Source organism: Pongo pygmaeus, chromosome 16 (assembly GCF_028885625.2).
Source record: "Pongo pygmaeus isolate AG05252 chromosome 16, NHGRI_mPonPyg2-v2.0_pri, whole genome shotgun sequence".
NCBI classification, from domain to species: Eukaryota; Metazoa; Chordata; class Mammalia; order Primates; family Hominidae; genus Pongo; species Pongo pygmaeus.
This window is the reverse complement of record NC_072389.2, coordinates 107,439,647-107,456,383: the sequence shown is the minus strand read 5'-3', so window position 1 is coordinate 107,456,383 and position 16,737 is coordinate 107,439,647. Positions and strand designations below refer to the sequence as shown.

The 16,737-nt window shown below is 39.5% G+C and overlaps 1 protein-coding gene across 3 annotated transcripts in view; it reads left to right on the top strand.

The window, feature by feature from the left end:
- TARS3 (threonyl-tRNA synthetase 3) overlaps positions 1-16,737 on the top strand; it is a 70,462-nt gene that overhangs the window by 51,256 nt on the left and 2,469 nt on the right. For 2 of the 3 annotated variants that reach the window (XM_063653081.1, XM_054450444.1), the window contains 4 exons: positions 2,312-2,389; positions 2,473-2,573; positions 12,244-12,348; positions 16,138-16,210. In XM_063653081.1, coding sequence (XP_063509151.1) covers positions 2,312-2,389; positions 2,473-2,573; positions 12,244-12,348; positions 16,138-16,210 — 357 coding nt within the window. Of the gene's footprint in view, positions 1-2,311; positions 2,390-2,472; positions 2,574-11,794; positions 11,979-12,243; positions 12,350-16,137; positions 16,211-16,737 lie in introns of those variants that run through there. The other variant, XR_008494075.1, reaches the window with a different exon arrangement.

Genomic DNA, 16,737 nt, shown 5'->3' with positions numbered 1-16,737 from the left:
TTATCCTGCTGCTCAGAGCAGTGCACAATTTAAAACTTATGAGTTGTTTATTTCTGGAATTTTCCATTTAATATTTTCAGGCTGCAGTCGACTGCAGGTAACTGAAACTGAGAAAAATGAAACCACAGATAAGGGGGACTGCTGTACTCACGGGAGCTTAACACACCAATACGAGAAATAAGAATGAGAGAAGCCCTGGATTAATAGTGTAACAATTATTTTTACGTGATTAATAGGCACAGAAGCCGAGCAGAGGCTGCACAGAAGCAGTTTAGCCTTCAGTTCTAAGCAGGGCCTTCTCCTCCCCACTGACCCATGCCCATCCTAAGCTCTTCTTCCACATCCACTGCATGGATGAAGAGGGCCGAATGAGATAGCCTATCTACCCTGGGAAAGATGCAGCCTCAGTTTACCTAACAGCCATGCGGAAGCAGGAAGAGGAAATGAGGACACAGAGCTCAGCTCTGGAGCCATTTTGCTCCAGACTTTAAAGTCTGAAAGTACTTTATCTCCATGAGTAAATTATAGAAGATCTCTAAACCTCAGGGTCCAGCATGAAATGGTGATGATGACGACGATGGTGGTGGCGGTGGTGGTGATGTAGCGATAACACCCACTTCCTGAGGGTAAACTTAAATGAAGTAATTGACACGGAGTGTTAGGCATAATGCCAGGCACATGTAAGTGCCCAGTAGATGTTAGGTGTTGGTATTATTGTCATTATTCCATTCATTTGAAACTTGGTGGGGTGTGGGGAGCTGAAAAAGGGATGGACCAGGTGTAGACCTGGCATGGGGAGGACAGGCTGGAAGTCCCAGCATTTTTGCTCTTTTCTTAATTAATGGGGGTAAATAGTTTAGCAGCCAAGCCTGAGGTCACCCAGGGGTGCGACTGGATGGACCTGCTTCCACTTTTGAGATATTTCTCTGCAACAACTAACCCTGGCCTGGAAATCACTGAGATGAGCAGTTAAATATTTTGTCTTTTGAAGTATCTGAAATGGTTTGAAAGAGACACATCTTGCATGAATCCGATGCTCTCTCGGCTCTGGCAGCTCCGACTGTGCCCTCCTGTCCTGTGTCCTCCAAGGCCCGAGGAGCAGCAGTAACCCCTGCTTTATCTTCTTCTCCAAAACTTGGCCTTTCCTTGGCTTTTTAGCTTCTTGCAGTCTCCAGAATTCTTTCCATCACTTGGTATCTGCTGTAGGAAGGCCTCATTTGTCCTGGAAACATGTACCTGTGTTCCTTCTCCTTTGAGAAAGAGTGGAACAGGGGAGCGCGGCCTCCAGGCCCAAGAAGTGTCTCCATGGGGTGGCTTTCTCTGGTCCTAAGTAGAAAAGGAGCTGCTTCTGTAAGATCAGGCCTATGCAGGACACTCCTAGGATCCCAGGAATAAAATCTCCATCTTTCTCAAGATCAGATCCTGACTGAGGTCCTGGGAAAGGCTGCCAGGACTCCAGGAGTCAGCTTTCTTGATGATGGCAGCTTTGGCCCTAAGACTGTGCCACGGCTCTGATTTCCCCATGAGGCGTGTCACTCCCAAGTCTGCCCCTCATGGGCACCCGTATGTTGGAGGTGATGACGGGAGTTTGGCTCATGTTTTGGCAGTACTTTTGGCTAAGGACTTAGGAATGCCCACATGCTTCCCAGGGAAGCTGGATTCACGGGAATACTGGAAGACTCTGGGAAATTTTTCATTAATACACACTTGCACCCTCTCCTTCAATGTGGAACATCTTCACTACAAGCTAAGTTGAAGGCATGTAGTGGCTTAGGCTGAAGACAAAAGTGGAGCCTCATGCTTCCACACCCCTATAAATTATAAGTGACCCTCCCAGACATGTGCAGAGGTGAAGGAAAGGCAAAAAAGAAGCAGTGAGGCCTGCCCTCTTGGCCTTCTTACCCACCCAAACTCCTAGTGGAAGAGGGAGTGTGATCAAGGCTTTCCTGCTTTTTCATGTGTGGAGGCCCGTCGCCAGGAGGCAGAAGCTGGTTGATGTGTAGGGCATAGGGGGCCTGTGTTGGGAGGAGGGCCAAAAGCGTCCCATCCCTAATGCCTACCTGGAATTCACTGGAACAATTTATATATGATCTTTTCTCCCCAACGGAAATGTTTATGTTTCTTGAGAGCAGGTGCCACCTTAATCATCTCTGTGTAGTCCCTGCTCAATAGTTTATTGAATGTAAAAGATGCTCAATAAATATATGTTGAACTAACATAGACTGTAATGAAGAGTTATAGTAACTTTTATGAGCTGTATGTAAAAAAAGATACAATGTATAATTGTATCTTTTTCCTTCTTTTGAAAAAGCAACTGCAGAACAGCTTGATGGACTTCGGAGAACCGTGGAAAATGAACCCAGGAGATGGAGCATTTTATGGCCCTAAAGTGAGTCGACCACACGCTTCAAAACAGCAAAATGTAAAAGAAAAATACTTACTCTCTCTAAGCAAACATTATTTAATTTGTAGATTGACATAAAAATCAAGGATGCTATTGGCAGATACCATCAATGTGCTACAATTCAGCTGGACTTCCAACTGCCTATTAGATTTAATCTCACATATGTTAGGTGAGTGATTGACTGTGATAAATATTATAGTACTAATATTCTAATTCTTTGTCATTTGAGTATTAGCAATACAAAAATAAACATTAGTGAATGTCTAGTATATGTGCTATACACTCAATATATATTTGTTTACCTGATCATAATCCAGTTGGGAATCAACTTGAATTTTCTGGTCTAGTAGGGGGCGGAAGATAAGTAAACATGAGGGTAGAGATATGAACAAAGTTCCATGAAAATATGATCCAGGCTGCTGACTCTCCCTGAGTTACAGGGGGAAGACTTCACAAAATGCTGGCATTGGGTCTGTGTCTTAAGGATGAGATGTTTTCTTGAAAAAGCAGGGAAAAAAAGGCAATTTTATTACTGTAAACCAACAACTTCTTTAAAAAAAATACAGTAAAATTAACTCTTTGTGTGTGTGTGTTGTGTGTACAGCTTGATGGTTATGATTCTGTTGTTCTCTTGTGCTGCTTCTTTGTAGTCACACACTCCTCCTACTCCTAACCCTGGCTACCGTTAATGCGCTCCCCATCACCATAGTTTTGCCCTTTCCAGAATGTCATGTAAACGGAGCCATGCAGTATTGAGCCTTCTGAGACTGGCTTCTTTCGCGTAGCACAGTGCTGTGGAGATGCATCCATGGTTCTGCAAGTGTTGATAGTTTGTTCCTTTCTATCACTGACTAGTGTGCCATTGTGGATCCAATCTCTCATTGAAGGGTGTTTGGGTTGCTTCCAGTTCTTGGTGATTATGAATAGAGCTGCTGTAGATATCAGTGTATAGGTTTTTGTGTGAATAGAAGTTTTCATTTCTTTAGGTTAAATAACTGGGAATGGGTCATATGATAATTAAATATTTAACTTTGTAGAAACTGCCAAACTGTTTTCCAGAGCAGCTGCACCATTTTGCATTCTCACCTGCAATGTGTAAAGAGTTCCAGATGTTCCACATCCTTGCCAGTACTTGATATTGTCAGGTTTTGTTTGTTAAGCAGTTCTAATAGGTGTGTGGTAGTATTTCATTATCTTTTGATTTTACATTTTTTTAGTGGCTAATGATGTTAACATCTTTTCATGTGCTTCTTTGCTATTCATTTATCCTCTCTGGTTAAATGTCTGCCAAAGTCTTTTTGCTCATTTTTAATTGAGTGATTTGTTTTCTTGCTGTTGAGTTTTGAGAATTCTTTATATATTCTAGATACAAGCCCTTGGAGGAATATATGATTTGCAAATATTTTACCCTGGTCTGTAGCTTGCTTTTTCATTTTTTGTAATATCTTTACTTTCCCATTCATCCTGAGTTATTAAATACAGTAAAGTTTAATTTCTCAATTTTTTTCTTTTATGGATCATGCTTTAGCATCACATCTATAAGCTCTGCCTAAGTACAGGCCATGAAGATTTTCTTCTATGTTTTATATTAAAAGTTTTCTAGTTCTAAGATCTGATTTGAGTTCATTGTTTGTGTAAGATGTGACATTTAGGTCAAGATTCATTGTTTGCATCTAAATGTCTAATTATTCACACATCAAATGATGTGAGAACAGGCCATTATTTCACCATTGACTTGCCTTTGTATCTTTGTTAGAAATTAGTTGGACATGTATATGTGGGTCTGTTTCTAGATTATAAATTCTGTTCTATGGGACCACTGATTATCCCTTTGTTCACTGTGTGAACATCACCAAGTGTGCTTACAGAAACCTAGGTGGTAGAGCCTACTACATACCTACGCTAATATGGTCTAGACTATTGCTTCTAGGCTACAGACCTGTAAAGCATGTTACTGTACTGAATACTGTAGGCAACTGTAACACAGTGGTAAGGTATTTGTGTATCAAAACATATCTCAACATAGAAAAGGTACAGTAAAAATAGGTATAAAAGATAAAAAATGGTGCACTTGTTTAGGACACTTACCATGAATGGAGCTTGCATAACTGGAAGTTGCTGCAGGAGCGTCAGTGAGTAAGTTGTAAGTACATGTGAAGGCCAAGGACATTAGTGTCTACTACCGTAGACGTTATAAACACTGTACATTTAGGCTACACTGAATTTAAATAATTTTTTTCTTCAATAGTAAATTAACCTTAGCTTACTGTAACTTTTTTACTTTATACATTTTTGACATTTTAAAACTTTTGAATCTTTTATTATAGCACTTACCTTAAAACACAAATACATTATAGTTGTACAAAAATTTTTTTTATATCTTTATTCTATAAACATTTTTCTATTAAAAACTTCAAAAATTTTTTACTTTTAAGTTTTTTTGTTAAAAACTAAGACACAAACACGTACATCAGCCTAGTAGCCTAGGCCTACCCAAGGCCAAGGTTATCGATATGACTGTCTTCCACCTCCATATCTTGTCCCAGTGGAAGGTTCCAGGGGCAGTAACACGCTTGGAGCTGTCATCACCCGTGATAATGGTGCCTTCTTCTGGAATACCTCCTGAAAGTCCAGCCTCAGGCTGTTTTACAACTAACTTTTTTTTTTAAAGTAAGTGAAAGAATACACCTTAAATAACAATTAAAAGTATAGTGTAGGAAATACATAAACCAGTAACATAGTTGTTTATTATCATTATCAAGTATTACGTACAGTACATAATTGTATGTGCTGTCCTTTTATACAGCTGGCAGCATGGTAGATTTATTTACACCAGCGTCACCACAAACACCTGAATAATGGGAAGATTTTTAGCTCCATTCTAATCTTACTGGACCACTGTCATGTATGTGCTCTGTTGTTGGCCAGACCACTGGTGTGCAGTGCATGACTGTATATACACACAGGCACACCTTGTTTTATCGTGCTTCACTGTGTAGCACTTCGCAGATGTTGCATTTTTTATAAACTGAAGGTTTGTGGCAACCCTGTGTCAAGCAAGTCTGTCAGTGCCGTTTTTCCAACAGCGTGGGCTTACTTCATGTCTTTGTGTCACATTTAGGTAATTCTTGCAGTATTTCAAGCTTTTTCATTATTATTGTATCTGTTACGGTGATTAATGATATTTGATACTACTATTATAATTTTGGGGGGCACCATGAACTATGCCTATTTAAAACAGTGAACTTTATCGATAAATGTTGTCTGTTCTGACCGCTCCACCGGCCACTCCCTAATCTCTCTCCTCCTCAGCCTTCCCTATTCCCTGAGACACAATACCATTGAAATTAGGCTAATGAATAACCCTACAACAGCCTGTAAATATTCAAGTTTAAAGAAGAGTCATAAGTCTCTCACCTTAAGTCAAAAGCTAGAAATGATTAAGCTTGGTGAGGAAGGACTGTTGAAAGCCCAGATAGGCCAAAAGCTCGGCCTCTTGCACCAGTTACCCAAGTTGTGAATGCAAAGGAAAAGCTCTTGAAGGACATTAAAAGTGCTACTCCAGTGAACACAAATGGTAAGGAAGTGAAACAGCCTCCTTGCTGATGTGGAGAAAGTTTCCCTGAAGCCAAAGACTAATCCAGAGCAAAGCCCTAACTTTTCAATTCTGTGAAGACTGAGAGAGGTGAAGAAGCTGCAGAAGCAAAGTTTGAAACTAGCAGAGGTTGGTTCATGAAGTTAAAAGAACCATCTCTGGGGCCAGGTGCAGTGGCTCATGCCTGTAATCCCAGCACTTTGGGAGGCAGTGGCAGGTGGATCACCTGAGGTCAGGAGTTCAAGACCAGCATGGCCAACTCCATATGGTTGTTGAAACCCCATCTCTATTAAAAATACAAAAATAAAAATAAAAAAATTAGCTGGGCGTGGTGGTGGGTGCCTGTAATCCCAGCTACTTGGGAGGCTGAGGCAGGAGAATTGTGTGAATCCAGGAGGCAGAAGTTGCAGTGAGTCAAGACCATGCCACTGCACAGCCTGGACAACAAGAGTGAAACTCCATCTCAAAAAAAAAAAAAAAAAAAAGGCCATCTCCATAATATAAAAGTGCAAGGTAAAGCAACAAGTGCTGATGTACAAGCTGCAGCAAGTTATCCAGAAGATCTAGCTAAGATCAGTGATGAAGATGACAACACTAAACAACAGATTTTCAATATATATGAAACAGCCTTCTATTAGAAGAAGATGCCCTCTAGGACTTTCATAGCTAGAGAGGAAAAGTCAATGACTGGCTTCAAAACTTCAAAGGACAGGCTCACCCTCTTATCAGGAGCTAATGCAGCTGGTTACTTTAAGTTGAAGCCAGTGCTCATTTACCATTCAGAAAATCTTAGAACCCTTGCGAATAATGCTAAATCTACTCTGCCTGTGTTCTAGAAATGGAAAAACAAAGCCTAGATGACAGCACATCTGTTTACAGCATGGTTTACTGAATATTTTAAGCCCACTGTTGAGACCTACTGCTCAGGAAAAAAAAAAAGATTCATTTCAAAAGATTACTGCTCATTGACAATGCACCTGGTCATCCAAGAGCTCTGATGGAGATGTACAAGGAGATTAATGTTTTATCATGCCTATTAACACAGCATCCATTCTGCAGCCCACGGATCAAGGCACAATTTTGACTTTCAAGTCTTGTTATTTAAAAATTCATTTTGGAAGGCATACTACACACTACATGTCATATACATTAACAACCTCATAAGCAATATTATTTTTGTTTTCAATCATAGTACATGTTTTAAAGAGCTTAGGAGGAGAAAATTATATTTACCAAATATTTACCATTTCTGTTGATCTTGTTTCATTCCTGACTTTCCAGGGTTCCCTCTAGTATCATTTCTCATATACCTGAAGATATAAGAGAATAAACAGTTTATTTAAAGCAGGTCGGTTGAAGATGAATTGCCTTATTTTCTTTCATCTGAGAATGTCTTTATTTGGTTGTACTTTCAAAGAAAATAACCTTCTTTGCTTGTACAATTCTGAGTTGATAGTTATTTAGTTTTAATATTTTAAAAACATTGTTTAAAAATATATATTAACTTAGTAGTATGGCAAGAGGACGCTTCTGAGGTTAATGCAAACTTTGAACACTCATCTTTTTTTTTTTTTTTTTTGAGATGAGTCTTGCTCTGTTGCCCAGGCTGGAGTACAGTGGCACAATCTTGGCTCACTGAAACCTCTGCCTCCTGGGTTCAAGCAATTCTTCTGCCTCAGCCTCCTGAGTAACTGGGACTATAGGCCTGCACCACCATGCCTGGCTAAACTTTGTATTTTTAGTGGAGACAGGGTTTCACCATGTTGTCTAGGCTGGTCTCGAACTCCTTACCTCTGCCCACCTCAGCCTCCCAAAGTGCTGAGATTACAGGCATGAGCCACCGATTCTGACCTAGAACACTCATCTTCTAATTTAAAAACAGAGACATCCATTTTTGTGTTAACCTTTGTTGCATCTCATTTCCAGGGTAAGTAGACATGAAATAAAATTTATGAAGGGAAAATATAGAACAATTTTGATGCTTACAATGAGATAAATATTAGAACATTACTGCTCCAATGATTTAGTGAGGATCTCGAAATAAATTCTGAAGTCTTCCAATGTTTGCATTTATTGGAGGGGCTCCTGAGTTCTATCAACTTGTTTTTTCAAGTCTTGTTCTCATCTTATGCATAAATGTTAACGCTTCCCAAAGTAAAAACTTAGCTTTCTTATTTTTACTTTTTATTAAATTTAATACAAAATATGACCTGAGTAGTTAAAAAATATTTTACATTATTTGCAGTAAGATGTCATTAGCCCTTTCAAAGAGCAAATTTTAAAACTTCAATCTGGGTGAAAGATTGGCTAGTTTTATAGAAAGATTTGCTGTCTTAAACTCAAGCTGATTTTTCTATTTTTATGTAAATAACTGAGATGCCATCTTATTAATTCCTCCAAGGTCATGTTTGTAAAATAAACATTAGATGACAGCTTTCCTGTCATCTACACTATATGTTGTTCAGAGTGTTGAACAAATTTGAGTTCCTAAGTTGTAATCTGTCCTCATATGGTCTATGCTATTTGCATGTGTGCCACTACACACTGAGATGATAACGCTGTACGATTTTAAATGGTAGCAGTTTCTGTAGGCTGTAGGCTGAAATATTTTGATGAACTGCTTAGTTTGGGGATTTTATTTTTTAAGTTATATAATTTATTTTCTTGCAAAGTAAAAACAAAAAATATTGTTACACATCCTTCTGGCTTTTGTGGTTTCTGATGAGAAATATGCAGCAATTTGAGTCACTTTTCCTTTATGTGACACATGATTGTGATGTGTCTGTCTGTGGACTTATTCAAGTCTATGTAGTGGTGGTTTGAACTTCTTGAATCTGTAAGTTATTGGTTTGCGGAAGTTGGATAGTTTTCAGCCATTGTTTTTCCATATTTCTTTTATACTATACCTCCTCTCCTTCTGGGACTCAGGTGACCTGAATATTAGACCTTTTGGTATTTTTCCAGTTTTCTGAGGCTGTTTATGCTTCCTTCAGTCTTTCTTTGTATATCTTTCAGATTGGATACATTCTATTTACTTATCTTCAAATTCACCAACTCTACCATTTCTGTTGCTACTGAATCCATCTAATGACTTTTTAAAACTTTCTGTGATTGTAGTTTTCAGTTCTACAATCTCTGTTGCTCATGTTTTGTATTTCTTGCTGAGACTTTGGTCTTTCCAGTCACTCCAGGTGTGTTTACCTTGCTTCTTGGGGTACAGTTATAATGGCTATTTCTAGCCTTTGGTCATTCCATCATTTGTGTTTTTTTGCTGCTGGACTGTTGTTTGTCTTTTCTTCTCACAAATTGAGAATTTTCCTAATGATTCATATGCTAAGTAATTTAGGATTGTATCCTGAACATCTTGAATATGTTATGAGATGCTGTGTCTTGTTTAAATCCTAAGGTGGTTGTCTTGTTTTGGCAGTGAATCTGCCTGGTTAGGTTCAGGTGGACATTTCCAACGCACTTTTGTGGGCTGTGGTTCGGTGTCAGTTCAGTTATCGAAGGCTTTGTAGTGATATTCAGATCTGTTCCATGTGTTCGCCACCCAGTGGCCAAGTCCCATAGGTCATACCGTGTGCCAAAATGGAAAAGCTTCTGGGAGTTGACCTCTAACTTTTTGCCTGATTGGTACAGTGGAGTTAGTAGGACCCCAAAAAGTCTAATCTGTCTGTTTTGGAGGAACAAGGGTCAGAACTATTAGTAAGAAAGTCAAACCTTCAGGATCCGTCCTACAACAAAATTGCTTAGGGCCATCAGAATGCAAGTGAAACTCCTCATTTAAGGAGGACGTGGAGGAGAAACAAATCAGCCCAGCCAGCTATCATAGGTGTTGTGTGGCAAATGGCGAGTAGGCAAGCAAAGGTGGAAGCAGTGGATTGCAGACCAGGTAAGAAACGATGACAGTTGGAGCCAGGTGGCATAGAGATGAACAAAGTAGGGGTACTGGGAGTGTGTTCTGGAGGAAGAACTGATGTGATTTGCTCAGGCTTATGTATGAGAGGAGAGAGAGAAGCATCAAGGTCGTCATCATGATTGAGCAAGGGTTTTTCCCTAAAAAAGCAGGGGTGGATGAGAGTGTGCTGTTGTCATTAATTACATTCAGCATGCAGAAAGGCATCAGATAAAAGTTAACATTCATTCCTGTGAAATGAACAGAAATTTCCTTATCATGATAAAGAGCCTTTATCAGAAAACAGCAATAACATCTCAACACAGTTGGGAAGAAGATGAATATGACTACTATTTGTATTGTTACTCAAAATTATTCTGAGATTACAAATACATGAAGGCAAGAGATAAAATTATTATTTGTAGATGTTAAAATATAGAGAAATCCAACAGAATCAAATGGAGAAAAGGGAACTAATAATAATGGAAAGTAAAAATGCAAAAATCAGTTTGCCTTCATAATGTTAGCAATCATCTGCTAGGAAATGCAATGGAAAAAACATTTCAGAAGCAACAGCAACAACAAAGTAGAAAATATGAATAAACAACAATAAATATAAATATAGTCATGCATCCCCGTAAATATAGTCATGACAGGGATATGTTTTGAGAAATGTGTCGTTAGGCAATATCATTGTTGTGTGAACATCACAGAGTATACTTACACAAACCTAGATGACACAGGCCACTACACACTTAAGCTATATGGGATAGCCTATTGCTGCTAGCTACAAACCTGTGCAGAATGTTACTATACTGAGTGCTGTAGGTACTTGTAACACAAATCACTAGATGATGGGAGTTTTTCAGCTTCCTTGGGTGCAGCACACCAACGTGGCACGTGTATACGTATGTAACAAACCTGCACGTTGTGCACATGTACCCTAGAACTTAAAGTACAATTTTTTTAAAAAAAGAATTTTTCAGCTTCTTTATAATCTCGTGGGACCATCATATCTGCAGTCCATTGTTGACCAAAATATCATTAGGCAACACATGACTATAGATGTTATTTATAAGCATACACTATAAAATTTTCTCCAAGACCACAAAAAAGAGTTATTTAAATGAAGATTCATACCACACTTTGGAATGAGAAGAATCAACATTGTGAAGTTATTCTCTTCAAATTTATCTATTAATCTAATATAATTGTAAGCAAATCCACTGGGGTTATTTTGGGGGAATTTGGCATTCATTCCAATGTTTATCTGATAGCACAGATGTGTAATCATAGTTTATGTCACTATTTGCTCTTCTTAAGTCTAGACATGATTCAAAGAAATGATGGGACAGAAATTTTGGATACCCAGGCTCTGTGAAAGGATCAGTTTGCTTCTCTTTCTTCCCCACACAAAATCAACATGATGGGATATTTAGGAATATTTCATACTGGTTTCAATTTGTGGGATGAATTTCTTCATATACCTGCATAGGAATGGACTCAAGCCGCTCACCCCTACCCCAAAGCTTCCTGTAGGGTCCAGACAGAGGGTTTTGCCTGCAGTTATTCTATAATGGCTCTTAGCAGAAATGGTTGGCAGTGATGATATCCAGTTACAACTCATTTGAAGTAGGTTTAATGAATGGGTTTCTCTGTTTTTATTTGTTTGTTTTATTTTATTATTTATTTGTTAAATTTGTTTCATTTCTTGTAGTAGTAGCTAGCTGGTATAATTTTTAGATAAAAATGTATCAAAAGAACTTTGTAAGTGTCACGTGTTACATTTGTTGCAATAATGTGAAATTTATATTTCTGAGAAGCTTGTGCAGAGATCTTGAAGTGGCTTACTTCATTACAATTAAGTCATCATTTGTTTTTTTCATTTTTTTTTCCTAAGGGGAAGAGGGAATAATTAAATATAAGGTACACCTCATGAGGGTTTCAGGGAATTTGACCAATGGACTTCAAGAACACGTATCAGGAACATTTTAAAAATGAAGATTATAATGTGGGAGACAGTGGCAAGAATGGGGGTGCATTTGGATCAGATGAGATTGGCTGTGAGTTGACATTTTGTGAAGGTGAGAGAGGGTATGTGGAAGTTCATTATACTGTTCCCTCTACTTTTGAATATGTTTCAGTGCTCTCTAATAAAAAGTTTTTAAAATAAAAGAAAAAAGATTAGCAAAGAAAGCAATGAGAAAACAAGACAGTCACAGAACAAATAAGGTTAATGGAGAGATCTGATATGACTAATCTAAATCTATTCTCAAAATTAAATATAAGGCTAGAAGATAGTTATTGAATCTTAGGAAAAGACTTAAATGTATAATTTTCATTTTTTAGTAAGGATGGGGATGATAAGAAGAGACCTGTGATCATTCATCGAGCCATTCTGGGATCGGTGGAAAGAATGATAGCCATTCTTTCAGAAAACTATGGCGGAAAATGGTAAGTGACATGGAAAAGAAAAACTATGTGTCTATTATTCTTTTTAATTTTTATTAATTTACTTATTTTTCCTTTTAAAAAATATTTCTATTCTTAAAAAATCATGTCTAAAAGATAAAAGTAGTAACAAAAGAAAGGGCCTTTCCTGCCTTATAATTAGCAAGTGTCCAAACAGCAAATAAAGAATTCTTATTCCATTTACCAGATCAGAAAATAAAAACAAAGGGAGAGTGTCATAAAACTGTACCATTTACCTTTTGGGGGACTCGGTAGAATTAAAGTTATCTTTTTACCTATTTCAAGCCCTTCAGAGATCTAGTTGCTGTCCTGAAAACATGTGACCCACACTAGGTACCACCTCTTGCCCTCCAGCCATCCTTCCTTCAACCCATATTGTTTGCCTTTGGGGTTCCCTACAGCCACTGAGGAGGAAAACACGTAAACCTGATTCATAAATGGCACAAACTCAAAGAGGATGGCTCAGCAGCACAGCCCATTGAGGATGACAGTGGGGAAGGGAAGTGTCCTGAAGTGCAGAGTTTTGAGTGGCGCATCTTGTGCCGGAAGGAAGAATGGCCGGAGATATGGAGTTACATGTATGCATGGGCTCTAGTTACTGCTTTGGCCACAAAGTCAAAGATTTAGAACTAATTAGATTGAAAAATAAATTACATAGATTTGGGAAGCAGAAATGTGGATGATCACTCAGAATGGGCCAACAGAGGTGGTATTGCCATCAAAAGGCCCCCACTGTTGAGGAATTTTTCAATATTCCAATACAAGAGGACCCATTCTGTTAAAATCAGCTTCTTTTTTCCCCTAGTTGTTGCTCAGTGGCTCATGGGCAAAGTGGCCACTGGTGGATAATGCATGGGCTCAAAAACATGGACTTTGCCTCACTAAGTTCCATCTGGCTACATCTCTTCTGAGAATTCAGGTTGCCATCAGTAGTGATTAATTGTGATCCCCCAGGATGGTACCATAACCTGGGGGAACAGCCAGTGGTCTTGTAGCAGGTTGATTACATTGGATCCCTTTCATCATGTAAGGACCAGTGCCTCGTTCTCACTGAATAGAGACCCACTGTGGATTTTGCTTTGCTCTTCTTTGCTGCCATGCTTCTGCCAGTGGCACCAAATATATACTTATGTGCTGCCAGGAACACAACAGTGCTTCTGACTATGAAAGAGATTTTATAGCAAATAAGTAAAGCATTGCACTGGCATTATGGGACTCACTACTATCACCATGCACTCAGAAGCAAGTGGCTTTACCAGCAGTTATGGCACCAGCTGGCAGACAACATCTTGTGATGATGTATCCTAGTATGTGGAAATGCTGCAAACCAGCAACCACCTGTGAAATTTCTACCTCCCAGTCCATTTTTAGAAATTGGCTAAGCATCTGCTGATGCAGTTTAGCTCTCTCTTCAGAAACTACTGCCCCCACTGCTACTATTGCTGGGCACAGTCCCTGCAGCTCCCACTGTGGACACTGGGCACCAGATGATACTGCTAGGATCACTGCAACCAGTTCCTCCAAAAGCTCCATGTCTCTGCATCACCTTTCCTTGCCATGATGGATTCCATGTGGTGCCTCCTTATCCACTCTGTCTTAAGTCAGAGTGCCGTGTTTATACATTAGCAGAACCTAGATCACACCCATGCATACTACCATTCATGTCCATTGAGGCTGAGGAAGCAAATTTTTGAGCAGGAAACATAAGGTGGAAAGTTTCCCAAACAAGTGTCTTCCAAAAGTCCTGGGTAGCTAGAGAGTCTGTGTATGTTCCTGGTATTTTGTGATCATAGAGAAATACACTTAGGTATCGTGGAGTTTCTAAGCTGTTGAAGTTACAGTTAAGCCAAAAGTATGGGTATGAATATGTATGCCACCTGAGTATGAGTTAACATGTTTATATTTCTTTCCAGTTGGTTTTAAATAGTTTACCATAGGTGAGAGATGATGGTGTTTTGCATTAGAATGGTTGCAGTGAAAGTGGTTTAAAGAAAAGAGAGAGAACTAGTGAAATAGGAGATGGAGAGGGAGACAGGAGGTGGTTGGGGCCAGTGCACTGAGCATGCCTTCCTTTGTCGCAGAGACTGAGGTATACTCCCTGCACTTCATAAATCCAGACTTCAGACAGCAGTCAGGCTTGTGGGGAAATCTCCCCAGGAGCCAAAAGTAAAGATGGCTAAAATGTGGGTCCTTTAGGGGAGGAGGGCTGGGGATGGGATAAGGACAGAGCTCAAAAGGAAACATGTACTTTCGGTTATATACCCTGTATTTCTGTGTTCTACCATTTATCATGTATTGTTTTGTGTTTGTAATTTGAGAATAAATATATAAATATGCACATTCATAAAATACTATCTGAAATAGTCATCCTTGCATGTCCTTTCACCTTCAGACTAAATACTCACTATGACAGGGAAAGGGCAAACACGTCCCCCAGCGGACACTGCTTATACCTACCCTGCCATCTTTTTTTTTCTAGAAAAATTATATTTTGAAATAATTGTAGGTTTGCATGTTGTTGTAAGAAGTTATATAGAGGCCAGATGTGGTGGCTCACGCCTGTAATCCCAACCTTTGGGAGGCCGAGGTGGGTGGATCACCTGAGGTCGGGAGTTCAAGACCAGCCTGGCCAACATGGTGAAACCCCGTCTCTACTGAAAATACAAAAATTAGCTGGGTGTGGTGGCGACGGCTGTAATCCCAGCTACTCAGGAGGCTGAGCCAGGAGAATCACTTGAACTTGGGAGGCAGAGGTTGCAGTAAGCCGAGATCACGCCACTGCACTCTAGCCTGGGTGAGCAAGACTCCATCTCAAAAAAAATAAAAAAGAAGTTATATAGAGAAGTCCAGCACACTCTTTACCCAGTTTTCCCCAATGGTAACATCTTGCAAAACTAGATAAAGTATCACAACCAAGAACTAGACATTGAGACTGTCCACCAACCTTGTTCAGATTTCACCAGCCTCACATGCACTCATTTGTGTGAATGTGTATTTAGCTGTGTCACATGGACAGATGGTGTAAGACCACCAGTCAAGGCACAGGACAGTTCATCACTTGTAAGGCTCCCTCCTGCTCCCCTTTTTTCCCCACACTCAAACCATCCCACCCTGTCCTCTTATCTGACAACCATGAACTTGTTCTCTAGCTCCATCATTTTGTACATAAAGAATATTACATAAATGGATTTACACAGTACACAAACTTTTGAAGTAGGCTTTTTTTTTCACTCAGTGGAATTCCCTTAAGAGCCATCCATGTTGTTTTGTTTCGAGATAAATTAGTTGGTTCCTTTTTTTTTTTTTTTTTTTTTTTTTTGCTGATGGTGTTCCACGTTCCACAGTGTGGATGCACCATGGTTTGACCATTCACCCGCTAAAGGACATTTGGGGTGTGTGTTTCCCGTTTGGGGCTATTATAAATAAAGCTGCTATGGACGTTAGTGTGCAGTATTGTGTGTGAACATGCGCTTTCATTTCTCTGGGACAAATGCCAGGAGTGCAATTGCTGGGGCACACAGTAAGTGCACGCTCAGCCCTTTGGGCTGTCTGCCAGCTCATTCTACCTACACTTGTGCTATCAAAATTCCAAAATGCTCCTTTTGTTTACTTTGCTGCCTTCAAACTTTAATATAATTTGGTTTTCTTGCATGCCGCACTACTGAAACTGCCCTCTTGTGAAGTCTTTAAAAGAATCTTTGGTTATTTGAAAATCATGTAATAAGTAGCCATTATTACACTTTGAAAATACATATTTTATATATTTTTCAGGCCTTTCTGGCTATCTCCTCGTCAGGTGATGGTCATCCCTGTGGGGCCAACTTGTGAAAAATATGCACTTCAGGTAAAATCAGAGATGTTTAAAGTACATAATAATCTTGCATGTATTCTGTGTAGGCCATCGATTTGGAGTGTCCTTCATGCTTTAAAATATTGCAGAACTGACACATTAACTTAAACTGTGTTTTCAGCAGTTGGGAGTAACACATGAATCGTCTCTGCAGCTGTATCAGAACTATTTCATTTCTTAGTGTTTTTTGAGAAATTAGTATTTTAAAACATATCATAATTATTCATTTCTACACAGCTCTATTAGGGAAGAGTATTTTCTGTTGCTGTGTCACAAGTGACCCCAAAACTTAGCAGCTTTAAACAACAAGCATGGATGATGTCACAGTTCCTATGAGTCAGGGTCTGGGAGCAGCTCAGCTGGCGGATTCTGGCGCGGAGCGTCTCCTGCGCTGCAGTCAAGCTGTCGGCCAGGGCTGCGGCCCTCGGGGCTCACTCACGGTTGCTGGAGGCAGCGCCTCACCACCTGGGTGCTTCACAGGTTGCCTGAATGTCCTCACTGCATGGTGGCTGGTTTCCCCC